General features: G+C 41.2%; 2 protein-coding genes across 3 annotated transcripts; both read left to right on the forward strand.

Moving 5' to 3' along the window:
• Positions 1 to 1,560: 1,560 nt before the first annotated feature.
• On the forward strand, positions 1,561 to 6,977 carry LOC106568084 (LIM/homeobox protein Lhx1). 2 transcript variants are annotated; one of them, XM_014138094.2, is made up of 5 exons: positions 1,561 to 2,315; positions 3,497 to 3,720; positions 4,196 to 4,470; positions 5,019 to 5,184; positions 5,647 to 6,977. In XM_014138094.2, the coding sequence occupies exons 1-5, from the start codon at positions 2,146 to 2,148 to the stop codon at positions 6,018 to 6,020; spliced, it is 1,209 nt and encodes a 402-aa protein (XP_013993569.1). In that variant the 5' UTR covers positions 1,561 to 2,145; the 3' UTR covers positions 6,021 to 6,977. The 2 variants fall into 2 exon arrangements, with proteins under 2 accessions (XP_013993569.1, XP_013993570.1); XM_014138095.2 differs by having other exon boundaries at positions 4,229 to 4,470.
• Positions 6,978 to 8,005: 1,028 nt separating this feature from the next.
• LOC106568108 (protein AATF) lies at positions 8,006 to 19,136 on the forward strand. The gene is given in 10 exon segments (XM_045692777.1): positions 8,006 to 8,027; positions 8,450 to 8,608; positions 9,812 to 10,225; positions 10,353 to 10,490; positions 11,892 to 11,915; positions 11,918 to 12,005; positions 12,759 to 12,939; positions 17,242 to 17,325; positions 18,748 to 18,815; positions 18,931 to 19,136. Coding segments are annotated over 10 exon segments (1,263 nt in total). The 3' UTR covers positions 19,016 to 19,136.
• The last annotated feature ends 6,807 nt before the right edge of the window (positions 19,137 to 25,943 follow it).

Below are 25,943 nucleotides of genomic sequence, written 5' to 3' on the forward strand. Positions count from 1 at the left end.
GACATGATATTATAATGATTATCCTTGCCCTTTCACCCAAAATGTGGAATAAGCGCAGGGAAACATTAATCTATGTAAAAAGCTTGTATTCAGACTTCCCAGAGCCCTTCCCTCCCCTCATCTGCAGATGATGAAGTCATGATGATTTGTCATTTCTGTCACGGCTCCACAGTCTTATTCTCAGGCCTACTCGTTCGCTATGTTGCTTTAATACAGTATTATAAAAATACACTTTGGAAAACAATGTAGGCTAATAAAATGTAGACCTGCATACAGAGTAGGCCTAAATAGTGAATAATAATTGACTATAATAATTGACAAACTGTTATAATTGTTGATAAGGTTATAACAATTATGTTAGTTCAACTCTAGTTAGCGAAAATGTAGGCTACTCTAAATTGTTAAGATATCAAAACACAGTCATAAATGACCATGTACATTTCTGGAGGTTAAAATTGGTTTATTCTATGAAAAACATCCAGTGTCAAGTTTTTATTGTAACATGCACAAGTACAGTGAAATGCCTTTCTTGCAAACTCAAAACCAACAATGCAATAATCAATAAAAATGAAATACTAGACAAAAAACACACGAGAAATAAGAAGAAACATGAAGAACACAATAAGGAAATAAGTAAGCGTACCATATACAGGGCCAGATACTATTAGACAGGCATATTGTCCTGTTTGAAATTAAGAGCCATAGAGTGAAACATAAATTAAGACAATTCATTTAAAAATCTGTTTGTGAGTTTTTAATGTCTGTCAAAGACATCCAAACGAATTCTTAATGTGCATGGGGTTTAACAGCCCACTTTTGTAATTATAAAATATATGTCATCTTCATCATCATCATTATCGTCCAAGTCTGACAACATCAAACTCTATAATTGCAAGTTAACCTAACTCTATCGTTTTGCATTGCCCTTCTTCCACATTTGAGGGTGGTGGTTTCCTTTCAAATAAAGTGACAAGTCAGTCACATATGTTGGGTGTTTATCCGTACGTTTCTGATTGAACTATCTAAATATCCATGCATGTGTCAGAGACGCATTTCCGTTTGATTAATCGATCTGTGAACTTTAGATCGTCCGTGTCATTCACTTTGTCTCCTCCCCTAAGACCTGCAAACACATGATATAAGGAAGGCCTATCCATAATGATAGCCTTATAAATGATATTTCCAATTTCAGATAAATAATGTTAGATGTAAACGAACTTAGTTTCCTCTGCCAAAATGACTATAAGCTACAAGAAATGTTGTTGTTTTCATGAAATACTGTACCTTATTAAATGTATCCTATCCGGAGACCCTAGCTGTGCTTCGACCTGGAATATGCTATATGCCTGCTGTATCGAGTTGGAATTTACGAGTTTCTAAAACAATACGACCGTTTCAAAGATACGAGGCAATAGTCGTTCTCTGTTCCCTAGTCCTTAGTGGGTCCGTCGGGCAAGTTTAGCAGGCATAGTAATTGCCACTCCAACAGCAAGCTGCTGATAGGTTTCGATTCAACATGACGTCAGAAGGCTCGTAATAAGGCTAGCTCGTGCGCTTTCAGAGGTACGGATACTGAAGCTTGGACTAAAGAGTGCATCATACTCGAAGAATAGAAGGATTATGATAGAATCGACAAGAAATTGAACAGATTTTTATCATATTTCTGTTAACTTTCGGCTTTGCCAATAATTATTCGGCTGTGTGGCAGTTATGTATTCGTGCGTAATTGTAGTGGCATGATGCCTTGTTCAGATTCACAAAATCATTAGCCTACTATCGCACCTCTTGGCTCATATTGATGGACAAGCGGAGGCCTTGCTGCTCTCAAGTTTGCATTCTTGCTTGTGAAATGTATTCACTTTGTTAAGTTATTTGTTCGTTTTCGTTTTTTGATACCATTTTTTATAGCCAAGTTTTGTTCTGTCCATGCAAGAGGAATGCAATAATATTTGAGCTCAAGGGATATGATGATGCTAGCTCACTGTTGAGAGATTCGTCTGGATGAGCTGCATGCTCTGGATTGTAGGAGTGGACTAGAGCAGGGCATTCTCTAAATCAACAAAGCGACCAAGGAGACAGACACATCGCTTTGGTTTGGGACAAAAAAGAAAGACATTCACTTGGAATAGCTGGAATTATCCAAATATGGTTCACTGTGCCGGCTGCGAAAGACCTATTCTGGACAGGTTTCTACTCAATGTTCTGGACAGACCATGGCACATCAAGTGCGTACAGTGCTGTGACTGTAAATGCAATTTGACAGAAAAATGTTTTTCACGGGAAGGGAGACTGTACTGCAAAAACGACTTTTTTAGGTAAGCACACCTGGGCACACGCCATTCAATATTGTGCAGAAGAGCTTTAGCTTCTACTGGGTATCCAATTAAGCAGAACTATGCAAATGAACAACAGATTATGTGAAATGCAAGTTTTATAATTATACAATTCTATTGCAAGATAGTTTTTTTGCAACAGGGGTATATGCCTACTGTCAATCTTGTTTAATCTATCCTCATGAGCGACATAAATTGAACAAACCAGAGGCAGGATACCCAGATTATGAGTGGTAATCCACCAAAAACTGATACATTATAAGCATATATCACCATGTTCTGTGACGGATTTAAGAAAAACGTCCTTTCTTTACAAGGAAAGGCTGTCAAACAAGCCGCGGGGATTAAAATTATGCCAGGATTCTAGACGGAAGTGTATTCTGCGTTCAATCAGTCGGCGCACACCCGTTTGTTTGCTGAGACTAGTGAAAACGTGATAAGTGGATTTAAATAATAAACCATCTTGAGAAAACCCACACTGCAATCACAAACATGCGTTTGTTAACTATTTAAATACACAACTATTTACATAAATATAGGCTACATTGCAACATTGAACATTTAACTGTGTCTTTGTTATTTTCAAGCATTAAATAGGATGTATTTCAATAATGGACATTTTTTTTTATGCATGTTTGACTTCTCTCCATGCAATAACCTAATAATAAACGGCGTGGCCTTTCTTGAATTATAGTTTTAGGTAGCCTAATAATAGTTCTATATCACGTAAACCTAGGCCTAAATATAAGATACATTTATATTTATTTATAAAAATGTATTTAGCCTAAAAAACATAATTATTATCTTATATTTATGGTTGTTAAATAACTGGTTGAAACTAGTGCAGGCCCAACATCAGTGTAGCCTGTAATTTCCAGATTCACAAACAAACTTGAAAAGAAAAAGCCTACGACATTGATATATAGTTATATTCACTTGGAATCTCATCAAAAATATATTAAGCATCAAAATACTGAAAATTAAATATTTTGTGTCATGAAAAACGCGTATCCCTTCGTGTACACATCTATAATGTTGCCAAAAATGTTTTCATGTTATTGATAATCTGATGTGAATATTTGCTGTGGATATTTGCTGCTACACTGTCAGCCCTGCTTTGTTTAATCAATGATGGTATTTATTTTTTGCTTTCTTTCTTTTAGGAGATTTGGCACAAAGTGTGGAGGTTGCGCCCAGGGAATCTCGCCCAACGATTTGGTTCGAAGAGCAAAGAGCAAAGTGTTTCACCTGAACTGTTTCACGTGCATGATGTGTAACAAACAGCTATCCACTGGAGAGGAAATGTACATTTTAGATGAATTTAAGTTTGTTTGTAAAGAGGACTACCTAAGCAACAGCAACGGAAAGGACACAACCCTCCTCTCAGGTATGGAACATGACTTGAACCAAATCCCAATTTTCAACCATATAATTATATATATTATATAATTATATAGCTTCTTGTGAATCATTATTTTCTGCTTTTTGCTATTGTTTTATATTCCATTTATAAACAAATATTATAAAAAAATTTTTTTGGGGGGGGGCGAAAATAGTTATGATAACAGTATCCTGATAGGTTTAATAACAGTACAAATCTAAACAATGACGTTGATGACGATTAAAATATTATTATAAGGATTACAATTGATTGTTAATTCATGTTATCATCACCAATAATAATGTCTTAAAGTAGTTGGCTAATATGTCTAGTGCATAATACTAATAATAACAATATTAATAGGCCTAATAATAGCCTAATAATACCCTAATGATATGGTATTCTTGTCGATTATTTTTTGTATATTCGTTCATGAATAAGCTATAAAGACATTTCATTTCGTGTTTCTTCCATCTCACAGTCACGACCTGCAGTGACCCAAGTCTATCTCCAGATTCCCAAGACCCCCAGGATGATGGTAAAGATTCGGAAATCGGGCCTTTATCCGATAAAGAGGTGGGTAGCAATGAAAACGATGAGCAGAACGTAGGGGGGAAACGACGTGGGCCTCGAACCACTATAAAAGCCAAGCAACTTGAGGTCCTCAAAGCTGCTTTCACGGCCACGCCAAAACCCACAAGACACATTCGAGAACAGCTGGCGCAGGAGACAGGTCTCAACATGAGAGTGATCCAGGTAAGAGTCCATTTCGCTTAGGTCTGTATCACATGAACAATAAAAAATATGCTTATTTTCAGTATTCTTATACGGGTCTGTGAGAAAGTACTTTCAATTCAATTGCACCTAGGTCAATAATGGCAGATGGCAAGATATGCAGATTGCTTACCACGAAAGTGGTGCAGATGCACATATTGTCATGACTTCACAACGTTTTCACACCATGACCTCTAGGCTATCTATAGTCTATACATATCAATGCAAAGGTCTTTGTTTTCTCAAAGGGGGGGGGGGGGTCTCTGGTTGTTAAGTCCCTGGTATTCACAAAACATACCATAAACTGGGTTAAAGATCATTAAACATTTGACAGTTGAGCCAAGGACCCATTTAGAGGTATAGGCCTATAGGCTAATCACGTCATGGTTATTAAAAGGGCATTTCACAACATGTCATCAGATCTGGGACCTCGAGATGCTGCACACATTTCTGATGCACAAAATAGATATTTGACCGGGGCTGAAAACTCAATTTCAAACAGCTATTTCCATGTCATTTGTGGTGTGCAGGTTTGGTTCCAAAATCGTCGGTCTAAAGAGCGGCGCATGAAGCAGCTGAGTGCACTGGGGGCGAGAAGGCACTCGTTCTTCCGCAGTCCAAGGAGAATGAGAACTCTGGTGGACCGACTCGAACCCGGGGAGCTGATCCCCAACGGTCATTTCTCATACTATGGTGGTAAGGTATTTTATATTCACCATGGTCCACCCAAATAACACATTTGTGTTTAAAGATCATCAGAAATGCATTTTGACTATGAGCGCCATGCACAGGCCTTTACCTTATTTAAATTCCCAATATCACCCATAATTCACAGGTGTTTTAATGCATAAAAAAGGCAATAGGTCTAGGCTTACTGTATGAATTACATTTAAACATTCTTGGGATGAAGTAAAAAAAAGAAGAGAAAGAAATAGGCAATAGTTGTCATTGTTTTAAGTCTAATTACAATACTGTCATCCTCCAAATCACTATTATGGCAAATTAACCCTTTATACTACTGGAAATGTAATAGTTGTACTTTTTTTGTAATTTAAATGACATTTAAATGGCATTGTACCGGTACAATGCATTTTATTCTAGTTTTTATTTTCACCACACAAGCATTTCCCATAATAATTCTGGTGTATATGTTTGTAGATTATCAGAGTGAATACTATGGACCTGGAGGGAATTTTGAGTACTACACCCAAGGCCCCCCCTTGTTGCAGGCCCAGACTCCAGTGGACCTAGGCTTCTCCTCTGGCCCCGCTGGCACCCCTTTAGGGGGCATGGACCATCACCTGGCTGGGCACCACCCATCTGGTGAGGTGCAGTGCTTCACTGACATCATATCTCACCATCCAGTGGACTCGCCTAGCCCAGAGCCCAATGGACCCGGGTCAATGCACAGCATCTCCAGTGAGATGTGTGGTGTCAGCACCCCCTTCACCTCACTGTCCATCAACGGCAGTGGATACAGCAACCAACTGTCACACTCCTCCTCAGAGATGAGCGAAGGCACTGTCTGGTAGCCCACAGGACATTATATGAAGCCAAGGCTAACTATTGACTTACGAGGCAACTGAAGTCCTGAGCGAGTATCCCTTTTAATTTATATTATTTATTTATTTGTCAATTAATTTATATATAATAATATATACACATTTCATGTATTATTTGTCTCTAACTACCTTTACTGCTGTTTTGATTGTTGCAGTAGTATTTAAAGATTCACACAGTAACAGTGCAGACTCCAAAGCAGTCATATAATGGTGAATACTGTATAAGCGTTCAGCATAACTTATGCTTTTAGAGGGTCTACCATATCAGATAAAAATGATTTTTTACCTAAAGCTTTTATGATGGCTTTGGTAGTCATGCTTATTTCTCAATTTGTTTTTGTTTCTCTGCATATTTCTGTGTTTTGCCAAATCCTAGAGTTTGCCTTCAAAAGGAACACTTTAAAAAGTTGTATAATCTTTTATTTAATTGAAAATAACTTGAATTTGAAGATGAAGTCAACCTTCTAAAAATCTATGGACAATGGTTTGAGGTGGACATACAGTAGAACAGTCAACTGTTTACGTATATATTTACAGTACTTCAGGGGTTTGAATATGAGCATTGTTTGAAACCTCTTGATTCAGATGTGAACATCGTTCAAGCAACAAACCAAACTTTTGTATTTATTCTATTTATATCATGGTCATGGTTCCTCACTGTGCTAGTTTGTATTATTGTGTTTACTTTGAAGAACATTTAAAAACACAAATAGACAGTCGCCAAATAAGGATAAAAGCACAATTCGTTAGTGCTTTGCATCATCAATTGCTGAACATACTACAAGAAACATAGTAGCATTTTTAACAGAATGTGTTAAATTATAGTTAATTATATAATGAGGCTGTCTATTGTGTCCGAAAGGCTTTATTTTGTGTCTTTACATGAAAGTCCAAATGATTAAACATTGATGGTCAAATATGCTACCAGCAGCTGCTATATTCTTGAAATATCAACTCTCATATGATTATGTGACCTCTAGTGCATATTAGACCATTCACTGTATAATAAAACATGTAAAAAAAACCTGCAAGCTTTGTTAACGATTAAGGGGTGGACATTTTCAGGTTGAAAAGATGGACGCTACTGTTCTTTCTTCACTCACTTCTAACACACCTTCTGCACACTTCTTGATTTCTAAACAGTATACCTAAAGTACAGTTTACCCAACTGCCCCTAGGCCCTAGTGTTATGTTATTTAAATCCCTGACATTGGGTGTGTCTGATGTACAGAAGCCACTCACTGATTAGACTACAGTACACAGAAGTCCACATCCATGTCTACAATGCTGCTCAGCTCTCCATCATCAGATAAATTGACATGAGGATGTCTGAGCAGGTACAGGCCTTTCCTATAAGGGGATTAGAGTTTGGAAAGAGGAAGACGAAGCCTATAAATTAAGAAAATGTGATATAACGGTAGACCTACACATTTTTCAAATTCAATAAGATTTTTTAAATATGATAATGAGATCATACATGTATGAATTGGCACCAAAAAAATTGCAGGCACAACCCTGTGGCACTAATTATAGAAGTATGCCTACAACATATTAGAAACTATATTATTCATTTACCATTTATTATAACCTTCTTTACCTGCAGGGTTTACGGTGTATTATGCTGAACTACAATTAAGTCGGATAGTATTCGTCCACCCGACATTATCTGGTTTAATTATTTTAATAATCCAAAATCAATAGTCTAAACAACAACCTCCGGTTGCTTGAAGTTAAACTGTAGCAGATCTATTTCGTTATTCTATTTTTATCATTGAGTCGCCTTTTGATGACGTAGCTATTAACACGTGTGAGTTGTGAGCGCATGGAACTATGGCTGGCCACAAATCACAACAGCTCGAGGATTTATTAAATCCTCTGCCCAAGTTCACGGATCCAGGGGATGATAAATATATACACTATTTGTAATCCTCTATAAACGATTGTGATGCTCAAAAATGACCACCCTGTTAGCCAAAAGTTATCAACAGTACTGGCAACCATCCACATAGACGTGTTTGTTGTGAGGTTTTCAAACTGAGCACGGTGTAGGATGGACACCCACTGCACCAGTTCCAATAACATGATTCTGCTACTGGTGCTGCTAGCCAGCTATGATGACAATTTTAATATTTTCACTAGCTAGTATTCTTATCTCTCTAAACCTCTTATATTCATTGTCATTGCTAGGAAGTCGGCTCGATGCTGAAGATACAAATCAACATTGACATGACCTTATGGAGAGGGGCAATATCCTGTCAGTTATTCCACTTGACTTGTCTTTCTCCTGAAGAATTCTTGAACAGTAAGCTATTATTGCCAGCCACTTTGTATATTGAACAGATATGACTATAAATGTGCAGTTTTCAATCATTCAATCTCACTGTTTGGATACCTCCCAGAGACGAAAGCCAAGGTGGTAGAGGCATTTGAGGGTGGTGATGTGGTTGCCTTGAGTGGGCTCCGGAAGAAAGCAATAACTCTGCTGGAAGAGACAGACAAACGGTACCTGGGCAAGGCAACCTCTCGTAAAGACCTGCTAAAGGAGATCGAAGGTTCTGGTGAGTTGGAACATGAAGGTGTCATTTATAATAATGTTAAACATATATGTTGGATAATCAATGCAAATGACCACAGGGAAAAGGAAATAAGGAACCTGTCAAGAAAGTTGATGAGAGCTGGTAGTTTGGGTTCAAGGACTTGAAATGCATATTTTTTTCCTTCTATCCCTGGAATTGATTTGACAAGGTTGGATTAGTGAAACGATAAGGTAGTAACCATGATTTTACTTATTTAATCAGATACATGATTACCCTTAGGATACATGCTCACCCTTTTGGGGCGGCAGGTGGTTAGAGCGTTGGGCCAGTAACCGAAAGGTTGCTAGATCGAATCCCCGAGCTGACAAGGTAGAAATCTGTCGTTCTGCCCCTGAACAAGGCAGTTAACCCACTGTTCCTAGGCCGTCATTGTAAATAATAATTTGTTCTTAACTGACTTGCGTAGTTAAATAAAGGTGAAATAAAAAATTAATAAATAGGACGGGAGGAAGGAAGAATGCATTTCAAAAGCAATTTCATCAAGGCACTGCATTTGAAAATGGTCTTTTGTAGAATTCTGCCCTCTTGTGGTTCTGCAAGGGACACCTTTACATTAAGTAACTGTCCATCATTCAGTTCAAAATAAACTACTACGCCACACTGGATTCTCTTATAAGCTTGTTAATGTCTCCTATAATTATTACCATAACACATTGCTGGTGAACAAGATACCGTAGCTTTAAGATTGATGTAGGTTCCTTATTTCCAATTTAATCTATGCTCAGCTGTGTATTGTCATATAATGTGTAGATGTTTAATTACAATAAGCATGTAACATAGAATAGCTTAGGCCTACATCTTCAAGTGGGCTTTTTTTGGGGGCTATTAAATGGGGAAATTGCATTGTTGTTAATCAAGCTAATCCCTGTTTATCCAAACAAAATGCCTTGATTAAGGCAAAGATTTGCAAGTCAAACACGGGCCATGCAGCTAATCAATTTAAACTTAGAAGACAACTGATTACAGCATTAAGCTGTTGTGTACACGGCATGCACTACTATTATTCAGCTGCTGAGTGGAAGGCCATCTACAGCCTTAACTGCTTGCATTAGTTAGAAATGCTACATTTTATCGCCGTATGGTTATTAATGAACATCTGTTAGTTTTTTTCAAATGTAATATTGAATACTGGTCTTATCATTCTATTGCGATGTGGGTTTTTAGGAGAGGATGAGGACGTGGACAATGATGATGAAAACGAGGAGAAAGCTGAAGATGACAATGTTGATGATGCTGATCTGGAGGATGGAGAGGCTGAAGATGGAGAGGATGATGATGATGAAGAGATTGAGAGTGACACTGCTAAGAAGAAAAGCTTGGTATCTAAGCGGAAGGAGACAGACATCACACTTCCCTCAGAGACAGACTTACATAAGCTAACAGAGGGGATGGATCACTTTGGAGAGAGCGAAGAGGAGGATGATGATGAAGAAAGTGGCGATGAGGATGGAGAGAACGAGGAAGATGAGGATGAAGAGATGGAGGATGAAGCTGACGATTTGGGAGCTGTGATGATATTCTCTTAAGAGAAGGTGGATGAAGAGGCGGAGAAAGGGAAAGCTTGGAAAGATCTACTTGGTGTGTATTTTGATAGACCTGCTATGTGTAATATATATTCTTCTCTATGATGAACCAACTTAAGCACATATTATCATCTCTTTTTCTCAGCAGACAACCTCGTCATTATTTTATTGAATCTTCACAGCTCTTTGGGACCAGCTACTTGAGGGGCAAATTAAAATGCAGAAAGCTCTTCTGACAGCCAATAAGCTGCCACAACCACATACCTTCCCATAGTTCAAGAAGAGGGGTGGAGCAGAGTTTGCTGGAGCGTTGAAGAATAGTGAGTGCATTGTTTCTGGTTATATTTTAAACAGTACATTTTATTTTACAGCTACCAAGAATATGAAATTAATTTAACTTTGTTGATCCCCAGGGGGAAATTGAGAGAAAAAAGGGGAAATTACACAAAAACACACATTACAAAGTTTACAACCCAGTAAATGATGTGGTCATAGTACTGAATGTTTTGTCTAGACATGTTATCTCCCAGACACAGATTTAGAAAATTAGTATTGCTTGCCTGCATATGCAGTGATTGTTAGTGCGTAAAATAAGTTACTTTAAACGCAATGGCATTTGAAACATTAATTTTTAATCTTGGTGGACAAGGCTGGAGCTAGTGTTATGGTTTAGTATTTGGTGGGTAGAAAATAATTCAAACTATGTGACTAGAATCTGAAGTAGGCTTGGCTGTCGGTAAAAACATCACTACAGGAAGAATGTCATAACCAAATCATATTTTCTGTCTTTTCTTATAAGAATATCTTAATCCTTGTGTTTCCACAGTGGAATCATATGTGAAACGCTGGTTTGCCTTTCTCTCATTATTGTTTAAACCTGACAGATTTGTCGTGATTCTTCTAATACTATTTTTCTCAAGGCGTGATGGTAGTCCACCTCCCTCATGAAAATCACTCACACAATTTTATAATCAATGCCCACAGTAATAGGATTCCTCTGGCCATGGGCAATTAATACAGTTTTTCCCTTTCTTTCTCCCCGCGCTGATCTCAAAGCTACGAGACACTGGCTTCTCCTCATTTGCATATTTATTACATTGGACTCAAATCTGGCGAGTGATTGATGTGGAGCCTGCCTCCTGAATTTTTAGCGGCCCATTATTATGAAAGGGAAGGAGGGGGCTCCAACGTGCCAGTGTACTTTTGATTAAAGTTGAAGAGGACGGAATCATAAGTGTTGCCCACCTCCTTTCTTTTCCTACGCCCTGTGATTTGGAGGGCAAAGTCTCGAGGATTTGTGGCATGTTTTAATGGATGTTGACAAGATGTGGACTAACAACAGCCGAGGCAGATCTGCTCCAAAACATTTTATGCTTGGGGGGAATACTTTCTGTAGATTGGTTGGACAAGTGAAGTTATATTTTTTATTGTTATGCGGCATAACTTTGTTTTATTATTTTCCCTTTTCCACCCAGCTAATATTGAGGATTTGACTTGCACCATTATGCCATTTACACTCATACTTCCCTAATTCATAAAAAATGTGTAATCATATTTATTACTAATCGTCATTTCAGAGTTTGACAAAGACCAATGTTTAGTTTACTTCAGACAACACCATATTCATAGCATGTTTCCCTCTATCTTTACCCTCTTGGTTCCCATATCTCTGTTAGTATATTACATCTTGACAGCATGTTCTCTCTATGATGTTTTGTAAGGTCACAAAGCCCTGAACGCTCTCCAGAGTCTCCACTGGAGCTACAGGACCAACTGCTCCATCAGAACCCAGACACTAGGCCCATCTCCCTGGGCAAGACCTGGGGAGCACACAGGTCAGCACTGCCTCTCCTCCACACCCACAGACAGCACACGTTGTACTCTGCTACATGGACCACTCTCCTGATTAACATTAAATGCTCTGGAATTCCAACCTACTTCCGGCTTTAAAGGCCCAGTGTAGTCAAACTTTTTTTTCTTCCTGTGTTTTGTATCATATTGTACAACAGCTGATGAAACTAACACTGAAAAAGTGTGAATACATTTGCTGTGTTATTTCCTGATATGGCTTGCCTGGTGACATCACCAGGCCGTATAAGTTGATATAGACCAATAACAAAGTGAGTTCAAAACCTCTCTGCCATGACCGGGAGACCCATGAGGTGGTGAAAAATTGGCCCAGCGTTGTCCGGATTAGGGGAGGGTTTGGCCGGCTGGGATGTCCTTGTACACAGCCAATCTGTAAATAGCACACCCAACTACCTCATCCCCATATTGTTATCTATCTTTTTGATTTTTTGCACCCCAGTATCTCTACTTGCACATCATCATCTGCACATCTATCACTCCAGTGTTAATGCTAAATTGTAATTATTTCGCCTCTATGGCCTATTTATTGCCTTACCTCCCTAATCTTCTACATTTGCACACACTGTACATTGATGTTTCTATTGTGTTACTGACTGTACGTTTGTTTATGTGTAACTCTGTGTTGTTGTTTGGTGAAATAAAAATAATACAAACTGAGTTAAGGTATTGTTTCTGACTGTTCTTTATCTCTTCTCTCAGGGTTTTGTGGCGTTTGACAGAAACATCCTCACCCAGGTGGAACAGGTGCTGATGGACAAGAAGAGCCTGCTTAGACACACCCAGACCAGACGCTCAGAGTACGGAGTCCTGGGCAAGCTAGAGGCCACAGCCCCCCTACCTGAGACCACCACTGCAGAGGGATATAGGATGGGTAACTTTTTGCGAAAGCAGCCTGAGAGTGTGTGTATTGACGTGTCCTCCTTTTGACTGTAAACAGGGCTCGACATTAACGCTTGTCCGCGGCAAGTAAAATTACAATATCAAACAATTTCTCTGATCAGAATTGGATCAGAATTGGATCATTTGTCCTCTGGATGCGATGTATTGCTGTTCTCCCAATTTCTGCAGAGCGCATCAAGTAGGACTGTATTGCATTGACAGGCAGGAGCAGCCTGCCAATCTTCCCTGGTTGTGAGCGTTTGAGATCAAAGCACGTAACCGTGTGTACTCATTTGTTGATATTCCATGCTAATTAGTGAGTTATTTATAGCAACGTTTTGGTCAGCAAACAGGGTTTGTACGGTCCAATGCTGTCAATAGATCTACCCTGAAACCGGAATATTCTAGCCCTACAAGTTTATACAGTGAAGGAAAAAAGTATTTGATCCCCTGCTGATTTTGTACGTTTGCCCACTGACAAAGAAATGATCAGTCTATCATTTTAATGGTAGGTTTATTTGAACAGTGAGAGACAGAATAACAACAAAAAAATCCTGAAAAACGCATGTCAAAAATGTTATAAATTGATTTGCATTTTAATGAGGGAAATAAGTATTTGACCCTCTCTCAATCAGAAAGATTTCTGGCTCCCAGGTGTCTTTTATATAGGTAACAAGCTGAGATTAGGAGCACACTCTTAAAGGGAGTCCACAGAAGCAGTCAATCATTCAGATTCCAAACTCTCCACCATGGCCAAGACCAAAGAGCTCTCCAAGGATGTCAGGGACAAGATTGTAGACCTACACAAGGCTGGAATGGGCTACCAGACCATCACCAAGCAGCTTGGTGAGAAGGTGACAACAGTTGGTGCGATTATTCGCAAATGGAAGAAACACAAAAGAACTGTCAATCTCCCTCGGCCTGGGGCTCCATGCAAGATCTCACCTCGTGGAGTTGCAATGATCATGAGAACGGTGAGGAATCGGCCCAGAACTACACGGGAGGATCTTGTCAATGATCTCAAGGCAGCTGGGACCATAGTCACCAAGAAAACAATTGGTAACACACTACGCCGTGAAGGACTGAAATCCTGCAGCACCCGCAAGGTCCCCCTGCTCAAGAAAGCACATATACATGCCCGTCTGAAGTTTGCCAATGAACATCTGAATGATTCAGAGGACAACTGGGTGAAAGTGTTGTGGTCAGATGAGACCAAAATGGAGCTCTTTGGCATCAACTCAACTCGCCGTGTTTGGAGGAGGAGGAATGCTGCCTATGACCCCAAGAACACCATCCCCACTGTCAAACATGGAGGTGGAAACCTTATGCTTTGGGGGTGTTTTTCTGCTAAGGGGACAGGACAACTTTACCGCATAAAAGGGACGATGGACGGGGCCATGTACCGTCAAATCTTGGGTGAGAACCTCCTTCCCTCAGCCAGGGCATTGAAAATGGGTCGTGGATGGGTATTCCAGCATGACAATGACCCAAAACAAACGGCCAAGGCAACAAAGGAGTGGCTCAAAAAGAAGCACATTAAGGTCCTGGAGTGGCCTAGCCAGTCTCCAGACCTTAATCCCATAGAAAATATGTGGAGGGAGCTGAAGGTTCGAGTTGCCAAACGTCAGCCTCGAAACCTTAATGACTTGGAGAAGATCTGCAAAGAGGAGTGGGACAAATCCCTCCTGAGATGTGTGCAAACCTGGTGGCCAACTACAAGAAACGTCTGACCTCTGTGATTGCCAACAAGGGTTTTGCAGAGGGGTCAAATACTTATTTCCCTCATTAAAAGGCAAATCATTTTATAACATTTTTGACATGCATTTTTGGGGATTTTTTGTTGTTATTCTGTCTCTCACTGTTCAAATAAACCTACCATTAAAATTATAGACTGATCATTTCTTTGTCAGTGGGCAAACGTACAAAATCAGCAGGGTATCAAATACTTGTTTCCCTCACTGTATATTAACATGCCTTAGTTACCTTGCTTTGAAATAGCCTACTTTAGCCATTTGATCCCTGATTCAATTAGTACATTTATTTTTATATAGACGAAAAGTTTTTAGTTGTATTTGTAATCTAATGTTGCAATATTTTATAGGCTATGAAGGGTGGCCAACCATCCTCCATAAGAGCCTTAAAAGGGAAGTGTTGTATTTTGAGACAGGCTTGAATATACAGAGAAGCCAATAGACAGAGGATAGCCTACATTTTTGTCTCATGGTAATTGGCCTAATAACTAATTTTAGTTTGTAAAGTGGTTCCTTGGGTCATACAACACAATTTTCAGTTCCCTTTTTTGGGGGGGGGCGTGACTTTCGGACAAGTAAAAAATCTGTCCTGCTAGTTAATATCAAGCCCTGGTAACCTTTTACCATACTAGTGAGAACTCACCCCCCTAAACTTAACTGTGCAAGAAGCACTTTAGTTAAAGACCCAGTGCAGTCAAAGACAGGAGTTTCCTGTGTTTTATATACATTTCCACAATATGAGATTGGAATAATACTGTGACATTGTGAAAATGATGATAATTCCATTTTAGTGTAAGAGCTGTTTGAAAAGACCACCTGAAATTTCAGCCTGTTTTGGTGGGATGGAGTTTTGGCCTGCCTGGTGACATCACCAGGCTGTAAAATTAGCTAATAGATCAATAAGAAAGAGCGTTCCAGACCACTCTGCCAATAACAGCTAGTTTTCAGTTATCCCTTCCCCACTCAGACCATTCCCAGACAGTCCTAGCATAATTCTTGCTTGAGAAATTGCTAAGAAGTTAAACTCACCAGAAGTGAGCGGGTGGAGCAAGCAGAGCGAGGCGGGTGGAAAGAATGGGACAGGCAGAGCAGTGACTGTATGCTAGCAGGATAGTCCATATCACCAATAATCTTTGCTGAGAGCAATGTTGTGTTTCCAAAAGTGGATGAATTGGCCTAATTTAGCATGTAGACCAGGCTGGAGAGACCCACTGGAGGCCTGGTCCTGGGAGGAGGCACAGGGTAGACCCGGCTGGAGAGACCCCCTGGAGGCCTGGTCCGAGGAGGAGGCACAGGATAAACCGGGCTGTGGGGGAGCACTGGAGTTCTGGTCCTTAGCCTTGACACACTTACTCCAGGCTGAATGCCCACTGGAGGCCCAGGGTGAGTCCTGGCCCAGGACTCACCCCCCTCAACCCTTAGCTAGCTCTTCCAATTCAAATGAGCTAAAAAAAAATGTAATAATGTGTAAGGTGTGTCGTCGTAATGAAACCAAGGTGCAGCGGAGGACGTGTGTTCATCTTGAAATTTAATTAGAAAAAGAGAACACTACAAAAATGAACAAAAGACGACAGCAAAACAGTCCTGTTAGGAAATACTCTAAACAGAAACAATCACCCACAAAAACCCAAAGGAAAACCAGGCTACTTATGTGTGACTCCCAATCAGCAACAACGAACTACAGCTGTGCCTGATTGGGAGCCACACACGGCCCAAAACAAAGAAATACAAAAACAGAGAAAAATGAACATAGAACGCCCACCCAATGTAACACCCTGGCCTAACCAAAATAAAGAACAAAAACCCCTTTCTATGGCCAGGGCGTTACATAATGACAACATTAAAATAAAAATGTTTGACTGCAGCGCCAGCGATAAAACGCAAAAATAGAGACACGTTCTAATTGAGCGAGACGTAAAAGCGGACAACCCGCCCGCCCTACTTCGGTTGGGTCATAATAATTCAAAACAATGCATTCTAAAATAAATCACACACATGCCTCATACGTTCGCCTTTGGTGAGTTTAGGCCATAAGGTACTTCATTGTTACCCAGAAATGATTTAATATTGAGATAAAAACAGCTGCATTGGCCCTTTTTAAGAATATATTTCTGGTGGGAGCTTTCACCATGAAACCCCTCTTCAGTCAGATTCCTTCTAGTTTGTTAAGCATTCATCTGTTACAGCATTAACTGAGTGAGATACGTTAAGCTCTGTATCTTAACTTAATCTAGTCAGCAAATGCAGCATCTGAACTTTATTAACCTGAAATGTAGGCAATGTCACGGCCCAAAATGATTTCAAGCAAGGAGCATTTGTAGGTTGTTAAATACATTACGGGAGATAGAGGGGTTGTTTCAGCAGTTTTAGATTAGGACCCGCGCAGCTCAGCCATCCCTCTTCCTCCTCCAGAGGTGCCACTTTATCTGGAGAGCAGCCTGTTTATCTGGGGTGCTACATCTGGAGTTTATGGCTTCACCTCCTGCATCGCTACATGACAGAGAGCTTTCTCTCTCCCCCTCTCTACCTCGTTCTCACCCCCCCCCTCCTCTTCCTCTCTCTTCTCTCTCAGGGGACAGAGCAGCTGCTGAAAGCTAACACACGTCTGAAAGACCTGGACGAGGAGATCTTTGATGATGATGATTTCTTTCACAAGGTAAATATCAACCCTTCTGCATGAAACAATCATCACACAAGGGCTGAAGCATTCCTAAAAATATCTATTATTTGATACCATACTTCCATTTTGTTACAAAAGTGGACGCGTAATACAGGCAGCATATCAGGAGTAAGCGATGCTGTGCTCTTGGGAATGGTGCCTGGATCTGCATTGTGTCGTGTGAACTACCAAGACTCCCCCTTCTTATTATAGTTGGTCCTTCAGAGGACACCGTCCTGTCATTCCAGTCTCCCCCAGTCTGAGGGCTCCGGAAGTGTAGCTCAGAGCCTTTCCCTGTGGGACTAAGCCTGCTCCAGTAATACTCCAGTAATACATGGTTTTAATGTGGTTAACCTCGCACAGCAGGCCAGAGCCAGACTGATCTTTGCATCCACCGAAACCTTTTTAGTCAGCAACTCTGTGCATGCCATAAATCACTGTTGTGCGTTTGTGTGTGTGATGCTGACTCCTATAGTACTGTAATGGCTCTCTCTACAGCGCTCAGTACAGCTGAGGCGTAGTCATTAACCATGTCTGTGAACAGAGCGATCACTCCCACACTGGATTAGAGTCATTATGTAGCACCAATGGAGCTTTAACAGTTACATTCACCAAGGAACTGCAAGATATGCACATTCCTAACCTACGTCCTGATCAAGGATGAGGAAAGCTATGGGGACATGCACACTGTAGTGTGCATTTTGTGTTGCTGGTGACTTGGTAGTAGTGCCCATTCTCGCTATCTTTCCCCTGTCTCAGAGCCTGGAAGCTGGCCATACAGAGAGAGAGCCCCATAGAGGGAGAGCCAGAGGGGTTAATTGGGGACATTAATGAAGATTCTCTCTCTCCTGATAGGGGTCAGGGAGAGGGCTGTATGGTGGCCGATTTTTAAAACCAAATGGTCCAGTCAGTCAAGACGAGACGTTATTTTCTCTGGGGGGAACACAAAGGAACAGGGCTGAGTAATGAAACTACTCCCTGTAATGTGGGGCTGTGTGGGGTTATGTGTAGTCAGAGTCAGTTGTGTGAATGGAGTGTGAATCAATAAGAACTGTCCTCATTAAGATGTTGTACTGTGAGGTCCAGTGCTGATGATCCTCTGGGGTCCTGGCACTGTGTTACTCTTCTAACTGATGCCCAGCGGTGGTTCATTCTGGCAGAGCCTGGCTGGTCTGGGCCTAGGTTCTGTGGTTGGCTGCTAGGCTGACGCTGTTGAAGAAGTCCAGGTTAAGTGAGTGGATTTGCTGCTAGGGCAGAGAGGAGGAGGGGGAGAGAGGGAGCTCTGTACTCTGGTGAATGAGCAGGGGGGATAAATATATCTACACACACACCCACACACATATGCGCACAGACAGACGAAACACTAAGTCTCCCCTTTTGGTCTCTTTCCGCCCGCTCACCTTATTCTGTTTAAAACAGCTTCTGCGGGTGCTTATTGAACACAAGACAAGTGCTGCAGACCCCAACGACCAGGTGGCTATGGGGAGGTGAGTGATATGGGTGTGTGCATGCGTCTGTGTGTGTGGTGCTGAGATCTGGGGTTACCCCTCTAGGCTTTGTCTGATAGGGGACCTCTCGTCCTCTCCTCTCCTACTCTTCCAGACAATGGCTAGCCATTCAGAAGCTTCGCAATAAGTTCGAAAAGAAAGTGGCCAACAAGGCAAGCAAGCGCCGCAAAGTCAGTTGAATGGAGGGAACAGCGAAGGTATATAGTGAGGAAATATTGATTCACTAGAATATTTCCTTTTCTCCACATTAAAACTCTGACAATAATTGAGTGCCCTTGTTTCCATGTACGTCTTGTTCCATTTATGTCCGTTAGCAGTATTAAGTGTAGTAGGTCTGTTTTTAGCATCCACTGCAGAACAATCTGTGTTTCTCTGTCCGTGGAGGCCCCAATGACAGCATGTATTACCCTAAAAACAAATAGATTTCACCTCCTCTAATGCTGATTTATCTATAGTCCTTTCAGTTATTTCAATTATCTTTTTATAGAAAATGTCCCCATCTGTTAATGTAAATTCCATATATATATATATGGAATTTACATTAACAGATGGGGACATTTTCTATAAAAAAATAATATATATATATATATATATATATATATATATATATATATATATATATATATATAAAATTGCAATTACGTTATTTGTTTTCTCCATTTATTGTAAGTGGAAAGGTCAGCCTTTTATTTGGGGCCTTTTGTGCCCGTTGTATTTCTCTGTGTTTATCAGGCACACTGAACTAACACATGGACTCATACTCACATTTATTAACGGACAAACCACAGTTACACATATGTACATTGCATTAACCTTTTAGTCATTTAGCAGACACTCTAATCCAGAGTGACTTACAACATAATTGAAATATTTTTGATGATGTTTGTTCTTGCATGCGTATCTGTCTAGGTTCCACATCCACAGTAAACTGGTGAACATCATGGCCCCCATCGACCTCAGCTCCATGAATGATGACGCACGGCGAGTCTCTTATTGTTCACGCATTACACGAGTAAAGGCAGCATTCTTCACTGACATGCCAATATTGACCTGTTCTTCAACCTATCACCTCCTCTATCTTGGGGTTGGAAGTCACAGAGCTCAGTGTTCCTCTGTCCTGTCTTCTTGTCACAGCCATCTGACACACTCACTACAGCCTCACTCACAAACCTGGAATGGCTGTCCCTATAACGGCTACCCTCCCATAAATCCCTGAATGCTGCTTTGCTCGCCTGCTCTCCTGCACTCGCACACAGACGTTGTTCCCCTTTTAGCCTTTTTGTTGCCATCGCCTGTAGTTGGTCAGTGTGATTTCTAAATGAGATGAACAGGTTCTTCAGTTGTAATGTATAGACTGCTGATTGTCCTATTATGTGAGTTTACAAATGCCGTAGTAGGAGTGTTGTAGTCTTCCATTTGCTAGTGAGCCCATATTGATTCCAAGCACACACTGGAGACAGAGGACAGTAGATGTCTAGTCCCCTGACTGTCCTCCTTAGCTGTCCTCGTCCAGTACATACTGTAGGTAGGTAGGGTAGTGCAGGCTGAGGTTGTGTTTACTGTGAGATGACAGGTATTTTAAACACGGTAATAACTGACCAATGGCGTGACCTTGCCCTGCTGTATGTACAGCCCACCTCATTTCCATAGCAATTAATGGCCTACAGTAATAATGGTGATGTATGGCCGTTGCATCAGGCTGGTCACTGACCTTTCTCAGAGAGACACACTGGGTGACCTTTTGGAATGAATGCCCCAGCACAACCCTCCTCACCCTCTATATCACCCTCCCTCCCGGCCCTCTTATCTCTCTCCCCCACCGCCGTATCTCAACGTTGCGCTGGCTTCACGGATGCAGCCCGCAATGCTCCACTGGCTCCATGAATGTTAATGTGAGGGGGGAGGGGGGCTGTCACAGACAGGTCCCACATACAATGCAGGATCTAAACGCTGTTTGTTTATTAATAAAGGTAGGTGGTGGAGCTGATGAGTGAGTGGGCTCTTTTTATTTTATACTGACTTTTTCTGGCCCTGCACCCACTAAATGATGTGCATTTGATCACTCTTGACACACACATGCAAGTGTCATGCATATATTTCATGCACATTGCACACCTGTGCACATTTAAGTCCTCTAGAAGGTATTTAGACATTCATCATGGCACATTTCTGCATGTAATATATAGGAGATGCAATTTGAGGCAGGCTGCACCTCCAACCACACTTCAGCTCCCCTGTTCCTCGTCTCTCGTCTTCTCTCCCTTGCACACAGACACACACAGAGACACACACACAGAGACACACAGTCAGTCAGTCCTATTTTAGGCTGGGTTCTGAGCCTCTCCTCCTCCCTGTCTTCCCGGCGCTCCTCAGTATTCCCCAGCTGATATTTACCGAGCTCAGGCAGAATGAGAATTTATGCATTATGTGGTGATGATCAGAATGTATTGTAATCCTTGACCCTGGTGGCGCATTTCAAATGAGGATTGGGGATTAAGCCCCTGTGGCTGGCTGACAGACACGTTGGCTCCCTGCCCCCTGAGAGCAACACAAGGCTCCTCTTTAACACAACACATTACACAGATACTGGGACCCTGCACTGACTGTTATGCCGTAGTGCACACACAGATTTGTAGTAGGTTATAATCTGTATAGCATGCTATTGTAGGAGTGGTTACTTCTCTACCCTGGCCAACACAAACTATAGGTTGTTTGACACCACTGCAGTAAAGCGCAGTGCAGTGTGGGAGAAATGGTTGTCCCATTCATGTTCTGCAGTGATGTCTCAGGGACTCTACCTCTAGGCTACCTATAGTTGGTCGGGTCCTTTGCCTTTTCCCATGGAAGTGGACCCACAGCAGTTCTGGCATGACTGGCTGCATTCAGATCAGAGCAGCACAGGTCAACTGGCTCCCTTGATTCTCTAATAATCTCAACACAATTAACGGAGACATGTCATTTCTGGTGGCATCACATACTGCCATCTAGTGTCTATTCCATATGCAGACAGACGCACACAGGCTTCACATGCTGTACATTTGTATGTAAATGCTGAACATTATGTTTTATGGATGTAGAAAACAGTTGTGGTCTATGTGCAGACAGTCGTACACAAACAAAACTAGCCCTGTCTCAAAATTAGGCTCTATTGGCCTATCTATCTGAGTAGAGCCACTTTAGCTGGAACATTTGACTGATTGAAATGACTGAGCTGGTCAGGGAAGGAGGAGGCAGCCCAGCAAGATGTAGATTGAGAGCAGCTGGGGCCTTTCCCTGATTCCCTCCCTGCCTGCCTGTGTTGGTCTGCTTTTTGTCATAGACAGGCCTGTCACAGACAGTGACAGACACTTGTGTTCAGGCCGTAATCAGACGGCACTGGGCTCCGTAAAGACCCTGCTCTGTCTCATCTGGCCTATTGCATATACCTCCCTAATTGGAATCCTGCAACTGGGTCACTGGCATTATCTCTCAAGTACCGTCAAGTCATTGAGACGCATGAATGTGGAATTATTCCTGCTCCCGATGCATGATTGAGACCTCTCCTTCTTTTCTGTCTCATCCCTCTGTCATCTGCTGATTTCCTCTTCTGTCACATTAAAATGTTAAGTCTGTGGCGAAAGCCAGGTTTGATCATAATTTTGCCATGCTTCTTGTTTTTGAAAAAAGTGATGTTTAATAGGTTTTTCTCCTTGATGGTGTAGGACTGAGTTGTATCGCTCACTATTCGGGAAGAACACATTGTGCTCCCGAGTGGCGCAGTGGTCTAAGGCACTGCATCTTAGTGCAAGAGGCGTCACTACAGTCCCTGGTTCGAATCCAGGCTGTATCACATCTGGCCGTGATTGGGAGTCCCATACGGAGGTCGCACAATTGGCCCAGCGTCGTCCGGGTTTGGCCGGGGTAAGCTGTCATTGTAAATAAGAATGTGTTCTTAACTGACTTGCCATGTTAAATAAAAAATACAAAAAATAAAATTTACTGAAGGTGCAATACGGGAGTGACATGCTCTGAGCTAGTAGGAGAGATGCACAGCAGAACAGAAGGCAGAACCCAGGAGATAAACACATGCCTCTTCCTGTGGTCTGGTCCTCTCCTCTAAAGGCTTATGAACAGCACCAGTCTAGATGTTAGTTCAGAATGGACCTGACTGGTTTGGAATCTGCCTCATTGACTTCAAGATACGGTTTTCTTCATTAGGTTTAAAGATGTGATTTTGATACTATCAGATTTTTTTATTTTTTTTGCCAAGTTGCAACAAACACTCAAACTCTCTCTCTTGTTGTGATGTTTGTTTTGTCCTATATTTATATTGTATTTATTTTAATCCCAGGCCCCCGTCCCCGCAGGAGGCCTTTTGCCTTTTGGTAGGTCGTCATTGTAAATAAGAATTTGTTCTTAACTGACTTGCCTGGTTAAATAAAGGTTAAATAAAAATAAATCTATAAAAAGTTGTTTCTATTATCCCCGTTTTATGTCTGTCCGGTGATTTTGTCTGCTGACCAATGGAGGGAAATTAACCCCCCCAGAGTAGGTTGGTGATTAAATGTATTGTTGTTTTTAAACTTATTGTGTGGGAAAAAAACACTTACAAACCTAACAAGCAGCCATGCCAAACCTAACAAAGCAATTCCTCGTAACTTTCTCCAAACAATCCTGTTCTCTCCGCTCCAGTAGAAGTAGTGGAGGAAGGGTCTGATGCTGCAGTTTGTCAGTGATTAGCGCTGGAATTAGCCAGCCTAGCGTGCCTCTACAAATGAGCAAAGCCCTCTGGGAGACCGGAGAGGCCAGGCAAGGCGCATTTCCAATTATACCACCAAATGACTCATTTTCTTATTGGGTCTCCCGTAATTGTGATGGGTATTGGGTGTATGCAACTCAATTTGTCTTACATATTTGTTGGTAGGATGGTAATAGAGTTGATGGAGCCAAGGGGACGATATGAAAGTGAGACAGGAAAAAAACTAAAGGGATGAGATGGATTCCTCACTATTTGTTTGATTCGTCTCATCCCTCTTAAAACGGTTGAAGTTTAAAAGCCCATAAATTTAAAAAAATGCCTCTGATCATCTGTGGGTTGAGGTATGAGAAGAGAATATCATTTCAGAGTAATCAGAATGCCTTTTCCCAAGTATTATACTTCTCTCACTGCATTTGGCAGAATTGCTGAAGTATGATGGTGGTGTGATAATCTATCATGGATGATCTATTTCTCCAGGGGCTAGGCCACCGTCACTTTGCCATGAAGAGATTTTTATGTGGATTATAATACACTGAACAAAAATATACAGTAAACACAACATGTAAAGTGTTGGTCAAATGTTTCATGAGCTGAAATAAAAGATTCCAGAAATGTTCCATATGCACAAAAAGCTTATTTCTCCAAAATGTTCTTAACAAATTAGTTTATATCCCTGTTCGTAAGCATTTGTCCTTTGCCAAGATAATCCATCCACCTGACAGTTGTGGCATATCAAGAAGCAGATTAAACAGCATGATAATTACACAGGTGCACCTTGTGCTCGGTGCAATAAAAGGCCACTCTAAAATGTGCAGTTTTGTCACACAACACAATACCACAGATGTCTCAAGTTGAGAGGGAGCGTGCAATTGGCATGCTGACTGCAGGACTGTCCACCAGAGCTATTGCTAGGGAATTGAATGTTAATTTATCTAAAATTAGCCTCCTCCAACATTGTTTTAGAGTATTTGGCAGTACGACCAACCAGCCTCACAACCGCAGACCACGTGTATGGTGTCGTGTGGGCGGGCGGTTTGCTGATGTCAATGTTGTGAACAAAGTAGCCCATGCTGGCTAGGCATAAACTACAGACAATGAACACAATTGCATTTTATTGATGGAAATTTGAATGCACAGAGATACATGCCATTCATCTGCCGCCATCACCTCATGTTTCAGCATGATAATGCACCGCCTCATGTCGCAAGGATCTGTACACAATTCCTAGATGATGAAAATGTCCCAATTCTTCCATGGCCTGTATACTCACCGGCCATGTCACACAATGAGCATGTTTGGGATGCTCTGGATTGACGTGTACGACAGCATGTTCCAGTTTCCACCAATATCCAGAAACTTCGCACGCCATTGAAGAGTAGGACAACATTCCACAGGCCACAATCAACAGCCTGATTATCTCTATGAGAAGGAGATGTGTCGTGCTGCATGAGGCAAATGGTCACACCAGATACTAACTGATTTTCTGATCCACGCACCTACCTTTTTTTTTAAAGATATCTGTGACCAACAGACTCATATCTGTATTACCAGTCATGTGAAATCTGTAGATTAGGGCCTAATTAATGTATTTCATTTGACTGATTGCCTTAAATGAACTGTTACTCAGTAAAACCTTAGAAATTGCTGCATCCTGTGTTTATATTTTTGTTAACTATAAATTGACATATTTTTAAGGAGTAGATGTATTTTTCGTTAGGGATTTATTTTTAATCAATGGTTTTATATGTTGGAAGCAAGCAATAGGTAGAATAAATGTTTTCGGTTACCTCAGTGCCTGTGTGGACTTGCGGTTACAGTCACTGACCCCATCACACAACTCAAAGGTTAACAGTTAAGGTTAGTGAGTCCTTAATGTTAGTGCTGTGATTCGGGAAGGTTTAAAACAAAATAATAAAAAACGACGTGCTTATGTATCAGTATTATTTTAGTGCTTGCTAGAGAGCATTGTGAATTGCCATAGCGCAGTGGTCTAAGCAGCGCGCTCCGGCTCCAAGCCTCATGAGTGCTGGGCGATCTAGTGACCAGTCCTGTGGCGTTCGTTCAGCAAAGGACCGAGTTTGGTAAGCCCTTTTCACACCTTCCATTATGTGACAATGGATAGGCTAACGGGTTGGAATATAATCAAGTAACACTAGATTATCGCCAGTTGATGTCATTCAAACATTAATAGGCCTACATGCTAAATTCACCCGCACAGCTGATATCCAGTTGCAACCATTATTGGTCACCTAATTACCGCTCCCTAAAATGTGTGTGTTACCTTAAAGTTAGTCCTGCTTGCAACCAACGTCTTTCAAGATATGTTCGCCCTCTGGTTGGTATTGTAATCGGAACAATGTAGTGTCCTT

The sequence above is a fragment of the Salmo salar genome, chromosome ssa13, assembly GCF_905237065.1.
Source record: "Salmo salar chromosome ssa13, Ssal_v3.1, whole genome shotgun sequence".
NCBI classification, from domain to species: Eukaryota; Metazoa; Chordata; class Actinopteri; order Salmoniformes; family Salmonidae; genus Salmo; species Salmo salar.

Excerpts from the sequence above, each read along its gene's own strand:
- LOC106568084 (XM_014138094.2), top strand. The coding sequence starts at position 2,146 with ATGGTTCACTGTGCCGGCTGCGAAAGACCTATTCTGGACAGGTTTCTA. Across the intron at positions 2,316-3,496 it reads TGCAAAAACGACTTTTTTAG|GAGATTTGGCACAAAGTGTG; the intron begins GTAAGCACACCT and ends TCTTTCTTTTAG. Across the intron at positions 4,471-5,018 it reads TCAACATGAGAGTGATCCAG|GTTTGGTTCCAAAATCGTCG; the intron begins GTAAGAGTCCAT and ends TGTGGTGTGCAG.